This window comes from Centroberyx affinis, unplaced genomic scaffold (genome assembly GCF_046629955.1).
Source record: "Centroberyx affinis isolate AG114_WGS23_722 - 3 ecotype Tasmania unplaced genomic scaffold, CSIRO-AGI_Caff_v1 ptg002133l_1, whole genome shotgun sequence".
Taxonomy (NCBI): domain Eukaryota; kingdom Metazoa; phylum Chordata; class Actinopteri; order Beryciformes; family Berycidae; genus Centroberyx; species Centroberyx affinis.
The window spans coordinates 68,670-85,793 of record NW_027280454.1 but is presented as its reverse complement, the minus strand read 5'-3'; the positions used below and the strand labels follow the sequence as shown (position 1 = coordinate 85,793).

Genomic DNA, 17,124 nt, shown 5'->3' with positions numbered 1-17,124 from the left:
GTTCGGCCAGCCGGGCAGGGTCCACTGGCGACCGGCGGGACTGCGAGAGATTCGGCGCCGCCGCCACTCATGCACTCGCCCGGGCAGACGGTGTGGGAGGGGCGGGCTAAGATGATGGTGATCGAGGGTAGGAGGAGAGAGAGAGAGAGAGAGAGAGAGAGAGAGAGAGAGAGAGAGAGAGAGAGAGAGAGCTCTGCTTGATAAATTGATTGTCCTGCTCATTTCCTATAAGTCAGCTCCACCTGCTCATGTGCCAGCAAAGGTTAAGCCCAAATTGGCTAACTGGCCCACTGAAAAGCATTAACACCTAGACTACTATTATCTCTTCTGTGCATGGTAAGCCCAGTAAAGCCTGAGTAGCTAGATAGGCCTAAATTGCTTTTGCACTCTTGGGAAAAAGAATTAGTAAAATAGCCTATACACAATCACAGCAAAACCATAAGTCCCTATAGACAGCCTAATAAAAATTAGCCTATAGGAATAACAAAGAAGATTAAAAAAAAAAAGGCCACGAAGTCTGATATGGTCACTATAAACTCACTGATGAGTAGCCTACTAAATATATGAGAAGCCTTTATCAGAAGCCTACTATCATGATTTTCCGTTGGGGCAATACTAAAACATGAAAACTCTCTTATTTTTAGTTTAGACCTGTTTGTATTTATTAAAATAGTTAGAAATGTGGGCTGCTTTGCTAACTTCAATCATTGGAAAAAAACACAACATTCTACAAACATTTCTGTTGACTTAGGCCTCCTTATCACTGGGAACACTTCCCACCCGATCACTTTTGGAAAAGTCAGATTCTGTCCCCACCACTTTAACCTCCTTTAAGCGACGCAATCAGCCTTCCCGTGAAGAGACATGCCACAGGCAATCTGTGGCTCTTTGCTTTGTGACAACGCCAGCCAATAGGATTACCTTCTGGATCGAAAAGGACTGGCTGACTGGCCAATAGGAATGCATTCAGGGCGGGACAAAGCAACTGCAGGTGTATAGCTGGTTTGTGTGAGAAGGAAGTGACAGGAGCGACGCAGCAGAGCGGAGCTGGTAAGAGCATCCACGGGTAAGAGACGCCAAAACTTTTCTAATTATTTCGCGGGTTGCGGTTTCCATAGTGGCCAAAGGGGAACAAAATAAATGTATTTCTTCACGTAGCCTAATAATTTTGACAATACCGTTGATATATTGTCAATAGCTACCTATATATAGAGATTTGTTTAAACAGCCAGCTGTGTCAATATTGACAGCATTAGGCCTATTAGGTGTTTCCTTCTGGACATTTCATAAAGCAGAGTTTCAGTGACCTAGAAAAGGACTCAGGCTTATAGGCTACCTTTCTAGACAGCACCGAGGGAGATTAGATGAATCCCATCATTTGAAGTCATACTACTTAGTGACATTTTAATCCAATTAAAAGAGCACATGGCTTCAGCATTACAAAAAAAAAAATGCAATAGAAATTGGATGAGAACTGACCATTTTGGATGAGTCACATTATGACAATTTCACGACAAAAAAGATACCACAGAGATGTCAAAACACATTTTTTTTAAATCTGATTATACCATAATATATTCTTGTATTGTGAAAAAAAAAAAAAAAAAATCACTGTAAATATTGTACTGTGTAGGCTACTTTAACTCAGCTGGTCTAATGCTGGCCTCTAGTGGAGAGGGGGGATAAAAATTACTAAACGTGTGCATTGGCTGCCATTATTTAAACGACAAAGCATAAAAGAAGTAGAGTAGGCTACAGCAAGGCAAAACTGTTTGCATCCCATTCTATTAGTTACAGAAGGCGGCCCATTTGACTGATCAGATGTCAGTCATACTGTCATGAGGGAGGGGGAGGGGGGAGTCAGAAGACGGGTAGTTACAGCCCTTGCTAGACCGACTGATATCCTGGAAGGGGAAAAAAACGGAGGAAAAAACTGAATGCAAGTAAATGACAAGTGTGCTGTGGTGAAAAAGCGCCCTCTGCTGGCCATATTATTTGCAGTTGTCGTTTACCTCGCAGTCCCTTCTGATTGGTTCATTCTCTGAGCTCAGAGCCAATCGATACAGTTGGTGAGGTGGTGAAAAACAAACAGCAGGCGAGCTTCTTCCTTCAATCGTGTCGTGCAGCTGATTTTCCTGGCTTCAGTCTGAAAGGTAGTTAGCAAACCACAGACACAACTTGCCCCTGGTTATAAACATAAATTACTCCAACCACGGGCTTTGCAACGTTGCCTTCCCAACGCGATTTGATGCTATTCATGCCGCCGCTGTCAATACTGTTAACCATGCTTCTGTTGTTACCAGCGCTAGCTGGTTAGCAATAGCTTGCTAGCTTCCTTTTAGTCTGTAAACATTAGCTCAGATAGCTACCATGCCTTGCAACCAGTTAACGGTTGGCTCTGTTGGTTGCGCAGGATTGAGATCCATGTTTAGTGTGTGCAGAAAAAAATACTGCCTTAATAAAACCTGTCCTGCACTCGTCTCGTATAATGAGCGAGCACGATACAACAATGTGTGCGTGCGTGTATACACACAGATGACCTCCTCTGAACTTTGAGGCCATGATGACCTTCCTGACAAAGTAAAATACTGTACTCCAAGGCCAACTATGTTTTTTTATATACTGATCGTTGTCATATTTCCCTCCCTAGTCGTCAAACCCCGATGATTGTGCGCCAGTTCACCTGTAGAGGGGTAATAAACTCTTACCTGTGTGGTCGCCTTAGAAACCCATGGGACAGTCAAGATATGGCCCGGCCCAGTTCAGGTAGTCCGAGTCCGACTCTTCACATTCACCATGCTGCTTCACATTCACATCCTCATGCCTGCAGAGGAATTTAGCATATTCACAAATCCATGATGCATTCTTGTTGTCATTATGTGCTGCTAGTAGGTGATGCAGGGACTGTCTGGTGTGTTTTGGTGTGCATGTGTTCAGATTTGGCAGCATTCAGGGAGATTTTCTCTAAGGCCAAGCATGTAGCCATCATCACTGGAGCAGGGGTGAGTGCTGAGAGTGGAGTCCCCACCTTCAGAGGAGCAGGAGGCTACTGGAGGAAATGGCAAGCACAGGTAGGCCGCCCACCTCTCCAGGTACCTTCAGTTGGTGCAATACACAATTTGTCAATTTTGATTTGTAAATTAAACAAATTAAGTGCACTTGTGTGCTAGAGGGCTCACAACAAAATAGCTGGAGACCAAGACAAGTCCATGCTCATTTGCATACAGTAGGATATCACTGAGACTCAATGTAACTTGCCTTTACGTCAATGTGTGAAATGAGGAAAAAAATATGTCATAATACTACCAGTGGGTAGTTTTCAGCTGCTGTAACTGGCCAAAGGCTTTAAAAAGTGGAAATCAGGCTTTAAAGCAGCGAAGAAAACACAATTTCTCATTCTATGGGAACTGCATTGTAAATTCGAGGCATAGTGGAGGTAGTGTTGTGTGGACAGGAGTCTGCAGTCAGTGTTTGACTTGTAAAATATTGTTCACTGTTGCTGGTATCTTGTGTAAACAATTCTTTAATTTTATGTGGCCTAATTTTCCAACAAGCTAAAAATGCAGTGAAAAGGGAGGTTTTGCTATAATTATTTTTGAGTAAAACAACTGTCGTGTCTGCACAGATTAGTTGTTATGGTAACAGTCATGTCTTTGTCCTGTCCCCTCACTCCCTGTCAGGACCTGGCCACCCCAGGAGCCTTCTCTCAGAACCCCTCGCGTGTCTGGGAGTTCTACCACTACCGCCGTGAGGTCATGCTCACTAAAAGTCCTAACCCTGCCCACCTGGCCATCGCAGAGTGTGAAGAGCGACTGAGCAAACAGGGGCGTAAGGTCACCGTCATCACGCAAAACATTGACGAGCTCCACCGCCGCGCCGGATCCAAAAACATCCTAGAGATCCATGGTATGCACAATTTAACCAGTGAACACATTTCCTGCCAGAATGAGAATCCGGATCGACTAATCGCTGAATATCTGATCGCCGGGAACCGCTTCGGCTTCATTCTTGTCACTTTTTGGTCCTGAAACATCATCTGTGCTTTTCTCTTATTCTCATTTTCTCGTAGTGCCAAGGGAAGGACAAAGACAAAGAATCTATTTCTTTCCTCTCACAAACTCTTTCCTTTTTTGTTGTAAATCCAGGAAGTTTATTCAAAACGCGCTGTATGAGCTGTGGTCATGAATCAGCCAATCACAAGAGCCCCATCTGTCCTGCACTGGAGGGCAAAGGGTAAGAGCTTCATCTGGAGAGAAGTTTGGTGTATCTGTATCGTTGTCCTCAACAGTATATCGTTATCAGTATAAGAGACATTTCACTTTGGTATAACATTTATCATATTCAATAAGGTGCAATTTGCCAGTGAACACAGCACATTCCAAATGTCAGACGTCAACAGTTAACTAGCACCTGGTATGCATGGCAAAAAAGGAAAATCTTACACCAAAGTGAAATATCACTTTTAATGGCCACTTTGGTCCACTTTCCAAAAGGTCATCATGGCCAAACATCATATAAGTTTGGCCGTAAGTAAGTTTGATCCACAGGAATAAGAAAAATACACCATCAAACAACAAAATAGACCAATAAATGCAAGGCACATCACCAGTAGCTATTTTTTAACAATGTTTTAGTGTGTTTTAGGGTGGACTTTTCCTTTAGGTTCGTATTGTAACTCCGCCCCCTGAAGTGACACCGAACTTCTTTATCAAACTGTCTCCTCAGTGCTCCAGACCCCAAAACAAGTGATGCTGGGATCCCTGTTGAGCACTTGCCCAGGTGGGATGCAGACATACATTCTCTCTCAGTACTCTGGTCTTTTCAGATGAAGTTATTTGTTTTAAGTAAGTGTGTGTGTGTGTGTGTGTGTTTGTTTGTCAGGTGTGAACAGGTGCGCTGTCACGGTCTCCTCAGACCAGCTGTGGTGTGGTTTGGAGAGACTCTTGACTCAGACATCCTCACCCATGTAGAGCAAGAGTTGGATAACTGTGACCTCTGCCTTGTGGTAAGTGTGTGTGTGTGTGTGTGTGAGAGAGAGAGAGAGAGAGAGAGAAGTAGAGCACTCCATTGTAGTGTGGTCATGAATGATAACCAAAATTTCAATGGTACGTCAATACCGCTGCAAAACATTGAATCCAATATTGGATTTTATAAGCTTTTGATACTTTCACGAATGTCAAGCTGAAATTCCTTGTCAGCATCACCGTCAAAGCGTGTAGATGTAGATTGGAAGAGTTAAAAGGGGAAGAAGTCTGGCTCCTGACAGCGGACTGCAGCAGTCAGCACAAAATTCAACAGTGGCAAACAGCTGAAAATATGGAAAAAGTGTCACTCCACCACGTCTTGAACTCCTCTACCACCTAAAGTGGTTGACAAAACTGCTGCCAGGAGCAAACTATGGAACTATGTCGCTTACAGAGCCTATAAAGATGGACACCCAACCGACACCTCACCTGTTTGACATAACAAAAAAAACTAACTCTACAAAATCCTATTCTGTTCTGCAGGTTGGCACTTCCTCCATTGTGTATCCAGCAGCCATGTTTGCCCCCCAAGTGGCAGCCAGAGGCGTCCCTGTGGCCGAGTTCAACATGGAAGATACACCGGCTACCATGCGCTTTAAGTGTGTTTCACTCACTATCACACAGACACACGCACACACACACACACACCGGATTAATTAATTTAGCTCGCATACACACCCCAGAGAACAATCTGACTTCTATATTTGGTGTTGTGTGTGTTTGTGTGCTTTAGGTTCCACTTCCATGGCCCCTGTGGGACCACCTTACCCCCCGCACTGGCACGCCACGAGGCCGAGGGCAACTGAGAAAGAGACCCGAGTATCAGCTATGACTCCCCCTCAGGGCCTCAGGCATGCGTCAGCTTACACAGACCTAGAGTGTCTAACACTGGAGGGCTTTATTAGAACAAGTACCATATGATGGATCGTGGGATGAATAGAAGTAGCACCATGAACAGTGTAGAGAAGGGAACAGGGTTTGCAAGAAGGGAAATTGCTAGAAAAATAAGCGGAAGGCCAACCACTTATGAGGCAAAAGGGGAACTATTTATTCAATTATCACAGTGATAAAAAGGTGCACAAAGGTTGTAGAAGAATAAATATGTCTATACCATACATGCACACTCGAGGCAATGTGTTTCAAGATGCACTCTAACTCTTGCAGCTGTTTTATCTACGCGATTTGGAGCTTGAATACATAGTTAACTTTTTGCATTTTAAGATAAACCATTTGACTTCAACGGGAAGGGGCATCAAATATTAAACACAATGCCAAATCACACTTTCTCTCTGAGCTGACTGCTGGCAACACCAAATTCCTTATGGTTTTACTTATGTTTTAAAATTGTGAAACTTTGGTGTTAATTTCCATTCATTGTGAAAATATTAAGTATGTTCTTTTAAAAAAGGGTTTGAGAACAAGGCGGTGTAGCAAATGAAGAGCTTTTACTAAATAAGTACTATCACAGGCAAATTGAAGAACCTTTTGCAGCGACAGTGAATGAATGTTTATGACTTATGCCAGTAGGGGGCAGTGTTGAGCTGCTGGTGTAGGGATATCTTCTAGTCTCAAAAGAAAAACCTGATTCACTCCAAAGGATCTGTGGGCTCTGCCTGGGATATCTGGTGTGTGTGAAGTCAGTGTTACCTGAATATGTGGATAAAATCAATCAGCACATGATTAACAAGTATTCATTGATAATGTGTATGGTGCCTTCCAATGACTAATTATAGCTCTAATTAAGGCATTAACTGTTACTGCATTCCCCTTCGCTAGGTACGAGAAGAGGTTTTACTGTAAAGGTTTTGTCACATGTATGTTGTTGTCTGGATATGATTGAAACCGGCAAATGGATATGAATGGAGGTCCATTGAATTAAATGTATATTCTTACAGATTGAAGAGTCTCTGCGTGATTTCCTCGGCTACTCAGGTTGTGTGCATCATTGAGTGTGTGTATCTAAATATTGGATGAGATGGAAACGCTAGAACGGCGTAGAGCAGACAGAAATTAACATGGAGTGTATCACCGTAGCGTGTGGTGGTGATGGTAGCGGACTGTGTATGTGCATTCCGGGGTTGTTGGTCCTCTATAGGCTCTCTGTCATGGGCAATACTCTGCTCTGGCAAAAGATGGGATTGTGCTTGACACCTTCCGCCCCAGCCCCCCACCCCCATTCCATCATCTCCGCCTAAACACACACTGTGCACAGGCCGAGTCCTGTCTGCTCTTATGAGTTGCCCCCTCCGATTGAGCCCAGTTGTGTAAACGCTCATTTGCAGGAGGGGAGGACGTCAAACGAGGTTACTAATATTTAGCTAATCTAATGGAGATTTCCTTATGGACCAGACAGAATCAAATCACTTTTCTCTCTCCTCCTCTCCTTCCTTCTTTCTTCCCTTCCTTCCCTCCTTTCCCTTTCTCTCTCTCTCTCACCCGCCTTTCTCTGCTGTTTCCCTTTCTCTCCCCACTCTCATCTCTACATCTGTCGTGTGTGTGTGTGTGTGTGTGTGTGTGGTGGTTGAGGCCCCATGCATGCCCTTCCCCCTTCCCCCACCTACGCCTCCATCACCTGCTCATTAGAGAGAGGATGATGGTCCGACGGTCCCCCATGACTCTGTTCCAAAAATAACAGAGCCCATTTCCCGCCTGTTAAGCGGCGATTTCACACCAATCTGAGTTGCACTGCCCAGGCCTGTCAGATGGAGAGAGAGAGAGAGAGAAATAATGTGGGAAGGAAAGGGAAAGAGAAGCAAGGAAAGGGGAAAAAAATGTGGGTCAGAGTGTATCTGAAAATATGAGTACTTTAACCCCAAAACGCCCCTCCCTCATCAGTCAGTCAGCAATATTCCCGCCTAACACAACCAATAAAATAAAAAACGGGTGCACCGTGGAAACCAGTACACCCGCCTTTATAGAATGATGGCATTCACCCAGGCTAGAACAAGTGTTGCAGTGAAGAGAAGAATTACGACCTCTTCCCCTCTTCAGCCAAGGCCGGTGCAAGGTTACGGTAAATATCTCAGTCAATGTCACTGTGTCACCAGCAACTACGTCAGTACCGGTTATATCCCCCCACCCCCCACCCCCTTAACCCTCTGCACCCTCCCTCACCACCAGTTTTATGAGCTGTGCGCCCACATGTGACCTCTAATGGACAGGGGCTTGTGTGTGTGCATGTGTGCCCGCAAGTGTGCGTGCGTGACTTGGAAGACGGCGCGCAATATAGCCGATTTACCAGAAGTTTGTCTGCTTTATTGCGTATAAACATTTGAAAATATTTCATTAATATTTGTTGAAAATTATCACCTCGGGCCCCATGTTTGCCTTACTGTATTTCTGTAGCTGTTAGAGTCGTTAAATGGAGTGAAAATATGATGCGAAGCAACAGTGGATCACTTCAAGAATAGGCTTGTGGAAGTCGGTGTATATATAGTGTATATAGAGAAGAGTATTTAAAAAGCAAATGACAGCACAGTGCATTTTTGTCCTATTTTGATCGCTGTAGATATTCATATTACCACATCCCCAGGGACGCAGGTTGTACCAACCCCTTGGGTCACCTAATGGACCAAGTTGATCAAATGTGTGCGCTTGTGTGTGTGTGTGTGAGTGTGTATGAATACTACATTTCCCCACTACTCCTCATTCAGTAGACAGAAATTCCAATTAGAGAATCTTTCCCCTTCTTCGCAAACTGGAACATCATATTTTATTCATTCGTCTGGCAAACTGTGAAAGTGAATTACCTCTGAGCCATGATTCCACAGACGCCCACCCTCCATCCACCAACATACCTGCAACTCTCAACGCTATCGATTTTTAATTCACACTCAGCAAAACTTATGCTTTATTCATTTCGGAGAGGAAACTTAGCTAGAGGATCTGCAGTATATTACATGAGAGTGTGTGTGTATGTGTGTGCGTTTTCTTGTACTTCTCTCCTTGTGAGGAACTGATGTCTTCATAAAGATAGAAAGTTTAAGGAAGTCCTCAAAGTGGTGTCATTTTGTTGTTCCTCATTTTGAGAATTTTAGGGTTTGGGTTTAGTGTATGGTTGAGACAGAGTTAAGTGTGTTAGGTGTGTGGGTTTCTGCATGTTTGTGTGTATATGCATGTATTCATACGTTCATTTTTGCCAGAAGTTACAACTTACACTGTAGCCACAAGCACAAATACACACACACACACACATAGATTTTGTTTACTGGCTCAACAATGGCGGAGTTGAGTGCTAATGTGTTGCTGTGGGAACTATGATATGTGTAGCGCCTCAGCAGATGGAAGCCTGCAGCACTGCTACACACCTTCCCACATCATTCCACACACTGTTGTATGGCAACGGTGTGTGTGTGTGTGTGTGTGTGTGTGTGTGCGTGCATGCATGGATATGTGTGTGCATGTTTATAAATGCTGTATCTTATTCTATATGTTAACGTCAACCTGTTTATGGGTATAGATGTGTCTAGTCTTGTGAGCAGTTTGTTCTTATAATATGACATTAGTTATTTTGAGCATCTCACATAGTCTGTGTGTGTGTGTTTGTGTGTGTATGTGTGTGTGTTGCACTATGCTGCAGAGGAGTGTTGTTTAACAAGCTTAGCAGGATCAGGTGCTGAGTAATCTGCTGGTAATGAGGCTCACAGTGGTGGTGTGTGTGTGTGTGTGTGTGTGTGTGTGTGTCTGTCTGTCTGTGTGTGTGTGTGAGTGTGCATGCAGTTAGGTGTGCAGCCATGACCAAATACACAGGTCCACCATTCTACCTACTCACTTGGTGACTACTCAGCCATCTTTTGAATTTCTGTTTCTATAATCTTTATTCATTTTCATACTACCAGCCCCCTCTTCCTGCGACACCTTCTGGTACTACCTGCTAACTAAGTGTGTGTGTGTGTGTGTGTGTGTGTGTGTGTGTGTGTGTGTGTGTGTGTGTGTGCATGTGTGCGTGCATGCATGTATGTTTTGTATCTGTGTTTGGCAAGGCTTAACTGAATTAAGATGACTGGGGATGGTGCTCTTCCCAATCGCCCCAGATTGGGCTTTTGGAGTGAAAATCCTCCAGGGAAGCACTAATCCCTGACTGTCGGGAGCAATTTTTATTCCGTAAGCAAAGCTTTCCCTTTCTCCCTCTATCTCTCTCTCACTCGCTCCCCCTCTTGCTCTATCGCTCTATTTATAGCCCTCTTAAGCTGCTCTGCGTGCCACTGTTTACATTTAGAGCCCCCCCTTCTCCTCGCCAACCTCCCTGTCCTCCCTTGCTTCCCCCAGAAGAAGAATTAACAGCAGGAAATCTCTATTGACTAGCATGTTCACATAAAAGAGGGAGAGAGATGTTCAGATAGAGAGATTAAGAGAGAGAGAGGGATAGAGGTGGAGAGAAGAGGAGGAAAGATGGAAGAGGAAGAGGAGGAGAGGGAGATTTGAAGTGACAGGTCGATCCTAATGTGTATTCCAGACAGTCAGGCAAGCTGTCTACATTTTGTTTTGAAAAGACAGATAGTGATGGAGAGACAGAGAGGAGGAAGAGGCTGTGCTCTGTGTTCCAAGGGGAAGAGAGAGGGTTAAGAGAATTAGTGTCTGTGGAGGAACAGACAAAGGGGGGTGCAGATTTTTCAAACAAGAAACGGGCATCACCAATTTAGTTTAGGACATCCACCGTTTTGAACCTCCACCCGTCCCTTTCTATTGCCCTATTGCCCGGCCACCTCTCCCATTGCCCCAACCCCTTCTGCAAGCCTTTCTGTTTGCTCTGTGGAGGTCAGCTTGCCCCCCACAGCTCAGAAGTAGTGGTTTAGGGCAGCAGCTAACATTTAGCTCATTATGTTAATGCTAATCATCAGTAGTAGCACAGACCCTGGGGGCTCAGAGACGCACAGACACAACTAAGGCTGGCAAACCAGCACGCTACATTAACAATTCTAACACAAAAACAAACCCGTTTATGGATTGCAAGGTTCCTCTGCACAAATCTGTCTATTGTGTTACGCACACACAGTGTAATAGTGGTAATGTAAACTAGTTATGTCATTTAATGTGATGGAGCACACCTGTTCTCCGTGTATTTTACAGTTGGATGTGGCACGCTTCCGCTTCTGTTTGCTGCCCAGTATCAATAACTCAATCAGATGTGGGGTTCACAGCTGGTCTACCTGTTTGTATGCGTGCGTGTGTGTGTGTGTGTGTGTGTGTGTGTGTGTGTGTGTGTGTGTGTGTGTGTGTGTGTGTGTGTGTGTGTGTGTGTGTGTGTGTGTGTGTGGGGTAGAGACAGATTATGCTTCTGGCTACAAGTGTGTATTTTATACATAATGTAAATCTGATGCTTGTCAGTTTGTAAGGTGTAAGCAGTCTTGGCAATCATAATGTCAGAGGTTAGATGTTTCACCTCCACTGCCGTACAGCAGGAATGTATCTGAAGCCTCCAGGGCGGCTCAGCCTCCATTTAGTCCCCGCTCATTAGCTCATCCCCAGCCAGCTGAGAGCTGTGATCTGCAAACATTGATTGAGATCAATAATTCACACAGCCTCTTTAATATTTGATGTGTGGAGCTATAATCTGTCTGGGATAAGTGCCAGTGTAAAGCGTGAAACACACACTCACATACACACACACATGCAGAGCACAGCTCAGCTCAGCTGCCTGGTGGAAATGAGTATTTGTGATTATGCCCCTCACATCCCCTTCTCTCTCCAGTACTAGCAGTTTTAGAGTGTGTGGGCAAAGTGTCTTTGTCGCCGAAGCACTGCTGAATATTTGATGTGTCAGGTTGATTGTGAAGTCTATCCCAGACCAGGGTCACTGAGGGGTTCTCTGTCTCCCAGCCCCGCTCTTACATTGATCAAACTGGCCACCTGCTACTTCCTCATCTGAAAATAATGAAACTATTGAACCGCACTTGGAGAACAGGTAGTACAAGAGAAAATACTTTAACTCTGTTAAAACCAGAACAGTTAGACTGTTGAAACTTTTATTACAGTATGCTCTGTTTTATACATTTTGCCTTGTTTATTTAGTGGACCACAGTTTTTGGACCCATTGTTTAAGAAACCATGGACTGCATGGTTTAAGTACCTTGGCATAACTGCGAGGTTGTAACATTTCCTCATTTACTTCCATCTGCAGCTCCCTTCTGCCTTTCTCTTCCGTCTTTCTCTTCCTTCTCTCTCTTTCGTCTTTCTCTTCCATCTCACAGATTTGACCACTTATTTAGCGCAAATGTAGATCACTGCCTTGGCCTGTCAAGACTGTACATCATATCTACACAACACTACAAGTGAGGGGAAAGGTATGGCTGTGCAAGACTTATATATATAGAGTACATACATATATCTATATATCTATATATATGTGTGTGTGTGTGTGTGTGTGTGCAAGACTTATATATATACAGTACATACATATATCTATATCTATCTACCTATACATATATATATACAATGTGTAGTTTTGTCTGCCCACAGAGCAGCGAGTATAACCTACAACACCACCTAAAGTGTTTTATTCAGCCTACCTTACTTGGGAAGGATTTGGCAAAATAACATAACCAGTAGATTCAGATACTAATTTCTGCAGGATAATATGGGGAAGCATTTTAATCACCCTTTGGGGTCCAGACCAGAGTTTATAAAACATGACAATACTGTGCTGATTATGTGCTAGTGCAGCGATCAACAGAGGGTTTAAAACATATTTGTAGAAGATGTTTCTAGATTTTATATTCCAGATTCATGTCTGGATGGCCCAGCAATATTGTGATGATGGCTGCTCATAAACTGATGTAAATCAAATGGTTGGGGCCATTCATGAATTGAACTGAGAATGCTTCCAATTAAATTGCTGGAAGGGAATTGGAATTGCACCCAGGTCTATGGAAACAGAATTGGAATTGAATTGGAATGACAATTCTATGAAATTCCACTTCTAAGAGAGGTTATCTTGACTTGCTAAACATTATAAATCAAACATTCTGAATCAAATATAAGATAGTTAAATAAACCAAATACATTCAATCATAATGTATGTATTATGATTACATGTTATGCATCAGATACCACCTGAAAGGCACCTTTTAACATTTTATGATATTCAGTATTGATAATATATAACACTATGTGTCATCTCAGATATGTGGTAAGAAACAAAAAAGAAATGGAATTTCACAGAATTTCATTGAATTAAATTCAACTTCCTGAAATTCCAATTCTGTTTCCTGTAGGTTTTTTTCAAATTCCAATTCCAATTCCTTAGTTGAATCGGAATTGATGAGTTCATTCACGAACTGACCCCAACCCCGTCAAGCAAGAGGGTGTTTAGTGAGTGCCTTCCATACTGAGGGTGACCGCATGATCCCAGTCTCCACTCGCTGTGTGAAGTATGCTTGAGACAATTGTGTTTTTCACAAGCCTTGCTGAGGAGTGGGTGCAAAATCCATTTACCATTTACTTGGGAGAAATCCTTCTCTGTATTCCACCAGGATGACCCTAATCCTACTTTGTAGTCCACAGTGACTTTACATGCTTCTAAAAGCAGTGGCACGGAAGAAAGTCATTAGGTCTGCAACGGCTGCCCCACAGGGGGATTATTATTGTCATCATTTTCTAAAGTATGGTGAAGTATTGTTCGGCCGGTGCGGCTGGGAGGCGTAGGCGGCAGGAGAATAGAAAGCTTCCTTTTTCAAACTCAGCACCAGAAGTTGTTGATTTGTTCTTTAGGAGGCGATGTGCATTGAGGAACTGTTAGCCTGTTTAATCTTTCATCACCCCAACGTATTTCAGTGGGAGTCCACGGGTGGGTAGTAGATTGAAATGTTTTTGTGGCTTGACAGGCAGAGGAGTTACCTTATCATTCATTTGGATTCATCTGGAATTCTATCCATTCATGATCGTATTCATATTTTAATCGTGTTCATGTATAATTCTCTTACAAGCACTCCAAAGGAAATTCATGAAAAACATTGACAATCTGGCAGCCATTTTTATTTTCAAAGACGCAACTGGCGCCATTTGAAAGAGTTCTGAAACTGTATGTGTTTGTGTGTGTGCATGTGTGTGCATGCAAGCGGACGTGTGTGTGTGTGTGTGTGTGTGTGTGTGTTTAAATGATAGTTGCATTGGAAATATTTTTCAGCTCCCTCCAACGTCTCTTGCTGAGGGAGATGAGAGGAGCTGACACACAGAATTAAAAATATCTCTCAATAACACTCCCACACACACTGCAACCCAAGAGACCACACACACGTGCACGCGCGCACACACACACACACACACACACACAAGCACACACACACACACTCACTCAGCCTGCTGCTCGACACTCTCTCTCTCTTTCACTTTTTCTCTCATCTATTTTATTTCCCCTCTCATGCATACATACATACATATACACACAGACACACACACACACACACACATATATGAATACACACATACAGTCTGTTGGCTGCTGTACAATTTAAGAAGATATCAAAGCCACAGTATAGAACTGACTGTTGAATACCATTTCAGATCAAAGACAGCTTAAGGGTTTCATTGGGATTTTGCCATCCAGCAATTCTATTGACCGTAGAGTTTAGCCTACATATATAATGTACATGTTACCATATTCTAAGAATGTTAGCACATATCCACAAATAGATTTATTTCCGAGCAACTATGAGGACAATGAGGTTCATGAGTTTTTTTTTATTGTGGCTGTTCAAATATCAGCGTATATTAATGAAAGTGGGTTTCCGTGTTAGGCTATTCCTGTCTTCCAAAGGAGAAGCATGGAGCTAATTGTATTTGTATGAATGGCAGCAAGCAGGTTTATTCATGAATGCTAACAACACCGCAGCAGCTGTCTCAGCCCCGGTGGAGGGCTCCTATTCATGAATGTGCCGAAGAGCCTAGTCTGCTCGGTTCCCATTCTCTGTCTCTGTGTCTCTCTGCCAACTGGCTGTAATCGCACACAGCGTCTATGAGCAGGAAATCACCTGGCTGTGATGACGGAAGTGGGGCGCCCGGTAAATCAAAGCTGAGTTTCCGGGGTCACCTGGTAGAGGCGGTGCTAGGCTTCCTCTGACATTTTCAAAGTTTAGGATGAATGAATTTAATCCCCCTACACACATACCACCACTTTCGCCACCGATCCCCACCCTACTCCTCTCAGAAGTTCACCCCATGACACCTTTCGTGTCTTGGGGAGTTTGTGGTGCAGGAGAGGGGAGTAGGAGGGTTTGTGTGGTTGGGTCACCTCTGAAGCTTTCATCTGCACCGCCCTGTCCTTCATGCCAGACCCTCAATTTGGAGAAATGTCAGTGAGCACAGTGAACTGGTAGGGCAGGGCGTACAGATACAAACACATCAGCTGCACTCATCATCTCAAACCACCTGAAAGAAAGACACAAAGAGAGAGAGAGAGAGAGAGAGAGAGAGAGAGAGATTGAGAGAGGAGGAGGGTGTCAGATTGGGAAACACCTCAGCAACATATCAGTCACAACTGCTAGCCTCACTGCCTCTGTTGCCATGGCAACGGGGACTGTCAGGCATCCTGGAGGGAGGGATGGTCCAAAAATCTGCAGCTGTCACTTACTTCAGGAGGAGAAATGGAGCCTGTGCTGCCTGGCTGCTATATCACTTCATGATATAGTAAGACACTAAACAGGGAATACGAGACACTCTCACCTAGCCAATGTGGATGTTAAATGGAAAATAATGGGTCATTCTGAAGTTTTCTTTTTATGTTCCCAAACAACAACTTTGAGCAGTGTCAGGAGCTGCTCCCTGCAGGCTTTCAATAAAAAATATCATGGCAGGGTGCAGGGCTTGAGGATGACCACAGATTGGAAATATTATTAGTCTCCCCTTCGATGGGGGTTAGATTCTTGTTCTTTTTCTTGATGTGATCTCAACTCTGCAACCTATTGGTTTAAAGCACTATGGATGACAGCGGACATTGACTACACAGTAATTAACTGTGTGCATAGAGGGTCTTTTTGTTACAAGGCCCCAGAGTGCTTTACATTGACTTCCTCATTGATGAGCCAGTCCATTGACCACTTTAGACATCTAAGGCATCTCTGCAACAAAAGCAAGGTCATCATGGCTACTGAAATACTGGCATTTGTCTTCCTCAGAGGATAATTCCGGCTATTTTCAAACTGGGCTTTATTGTCCAAGACAGGGCAAACACATTCTCCAACAGTTGAACCCAAAAAGCGATTAAAACATGTCCTTTCAACACAATAGCAGCCACACTGGGACCTTCCTACATCCAATTTGTGATGATCCATTGCCTGAAACTTGCATATATTGTGGTATTAGATATGTTATTTTATAGCATGAGCTACTTTGCAAGTAGAAAGTTCAAGTACTCTGATGCTGCATTCATGTCATATCAGAGTTTCTGTAAATATGAACTTCCCACTGGGAAAAAAACGTTCACGTCTACCTGCTAGTGGTAATACAAGTAGGATATATGGGAATTTTTGCAGGCTCCAATATTGTGTGGTAAACATCAGTAGGGAATTCACCAATGTCAGCAGTCCAAGGTGTTAAAAATCAAAATTATTAGTTATATTCTCACTAATATAATCAACCGTACTTACGAAAACAGCTGTAGTTCGTTAAGCTTATTTTTCAACACAGAGTTCGAAACATTCACAATCATTAATGAGAGCAGTCACATAATGGAGCCTTGCTTCACCCCATGGAACATAATACACCTACTTGATACAGATCAGCTGAAATCCACCATAGAAAGAAGTTGGACATGTAGTTAACATGGGGAAAATCACTTGTTGAACCACAGCACCACTTGACTAGCCAGCTCTATTATAAGTGAAATGTTGTGATAATTGTTCAGTAGCAGCTATTTACAGACATGTCTAACTGCAGTCTAGTGTTATTGTGTTGAAAGGACGTGTTTTAATCGCTTTTTGGGTTCAAATGTTGGAAATTGTCTTTGCCCTGTATATTTGCCTGTGTGTGTGTGTGTGTGTGTGTGTTTTGAAGAGCAGCACTCCTGGTGATCTGGAGGTAAGAAAGCACTACAGTGAAGTAGCCTTTAAGTGACAATATTTTGAACACAATCAATGGTCATGATGACAAAATCTAGGACAATAAG

At 43.4% G+C, this 17,124-nt stretch overlaps 1 protein-coding gene across 2 annotated transcripts; it reads left to right on the top strand.

Annotated features, from left to right (window-relative positions):
- The first annotated feature begins 1,045 nt into the window (after window positions 1-1,045).
- sirt5 (sirtuin 5) lies at window positions 1,046-6,913 on the top strand. 2 transcript variants are annotated; one of them, XM_071531813.1, is made up of 9 exons: window positions 1,046-1,066; window positions 2,651-2,766; window positions 2,938-3,071; window positions 3,681-3,906; window positions 4,146-4,233; window positions 4,726-4,779; window positions 4,882-5,005; window positions 5,508-5,623; window positions 5,758-6,913. In XM_071531813.1, exons 2-9 carry the CDS (start codon window positions 2,664-2,666, stop codon window positions 5,828-5,830), a joined length of 918 nt encoding a protein of 305 aa, XP_071387914.1. In that variant the 5' UTR covers window positions 1,046-1,066; window positions 2,651-2,663; the 3' UTR covers window positions 5,831-6,913. The 2 variants fall into 2 exon arrangements, with proteins under 2 accessions (XP_071387914.1, XP_071387913.1); XM_071531812.1 differs by lacking the exon at window positions 1,046-1,066 and adding an exon at window positions 2,073-2,153.
- Window positions 6,914-17,124: the final 10,211 nt, after the last annotated feature.

What these genes read in the sequence shown, in the direction of transcription:
- sirt5 (XM_071531813.1), top strand. Translation starts at nt 2,664, where the DNA reads ATGATTGTGCGCCAGTTCACCTGTAGAGGGGTAATAAACTCTTACCTG. An exon ending in TATGGCCCGGCCCAGTTCAG is followed by an intron (nt 2,767 to 2,937) that starts GTAGTCCGAGTC and finishes GCATGTGTTCAG; the next exon opens with ATTTGGCAGCATTCAGGGAG. An exon ending in CCTGCACTGGAGGGCAAAGG is followed by an intron (nt 4,234 to 4,725) that starts GTAAGAGCTTCA and finishes CTGTCTCCTCAG; the next exon opens with TGCTCCAGACCCCAAAACAA.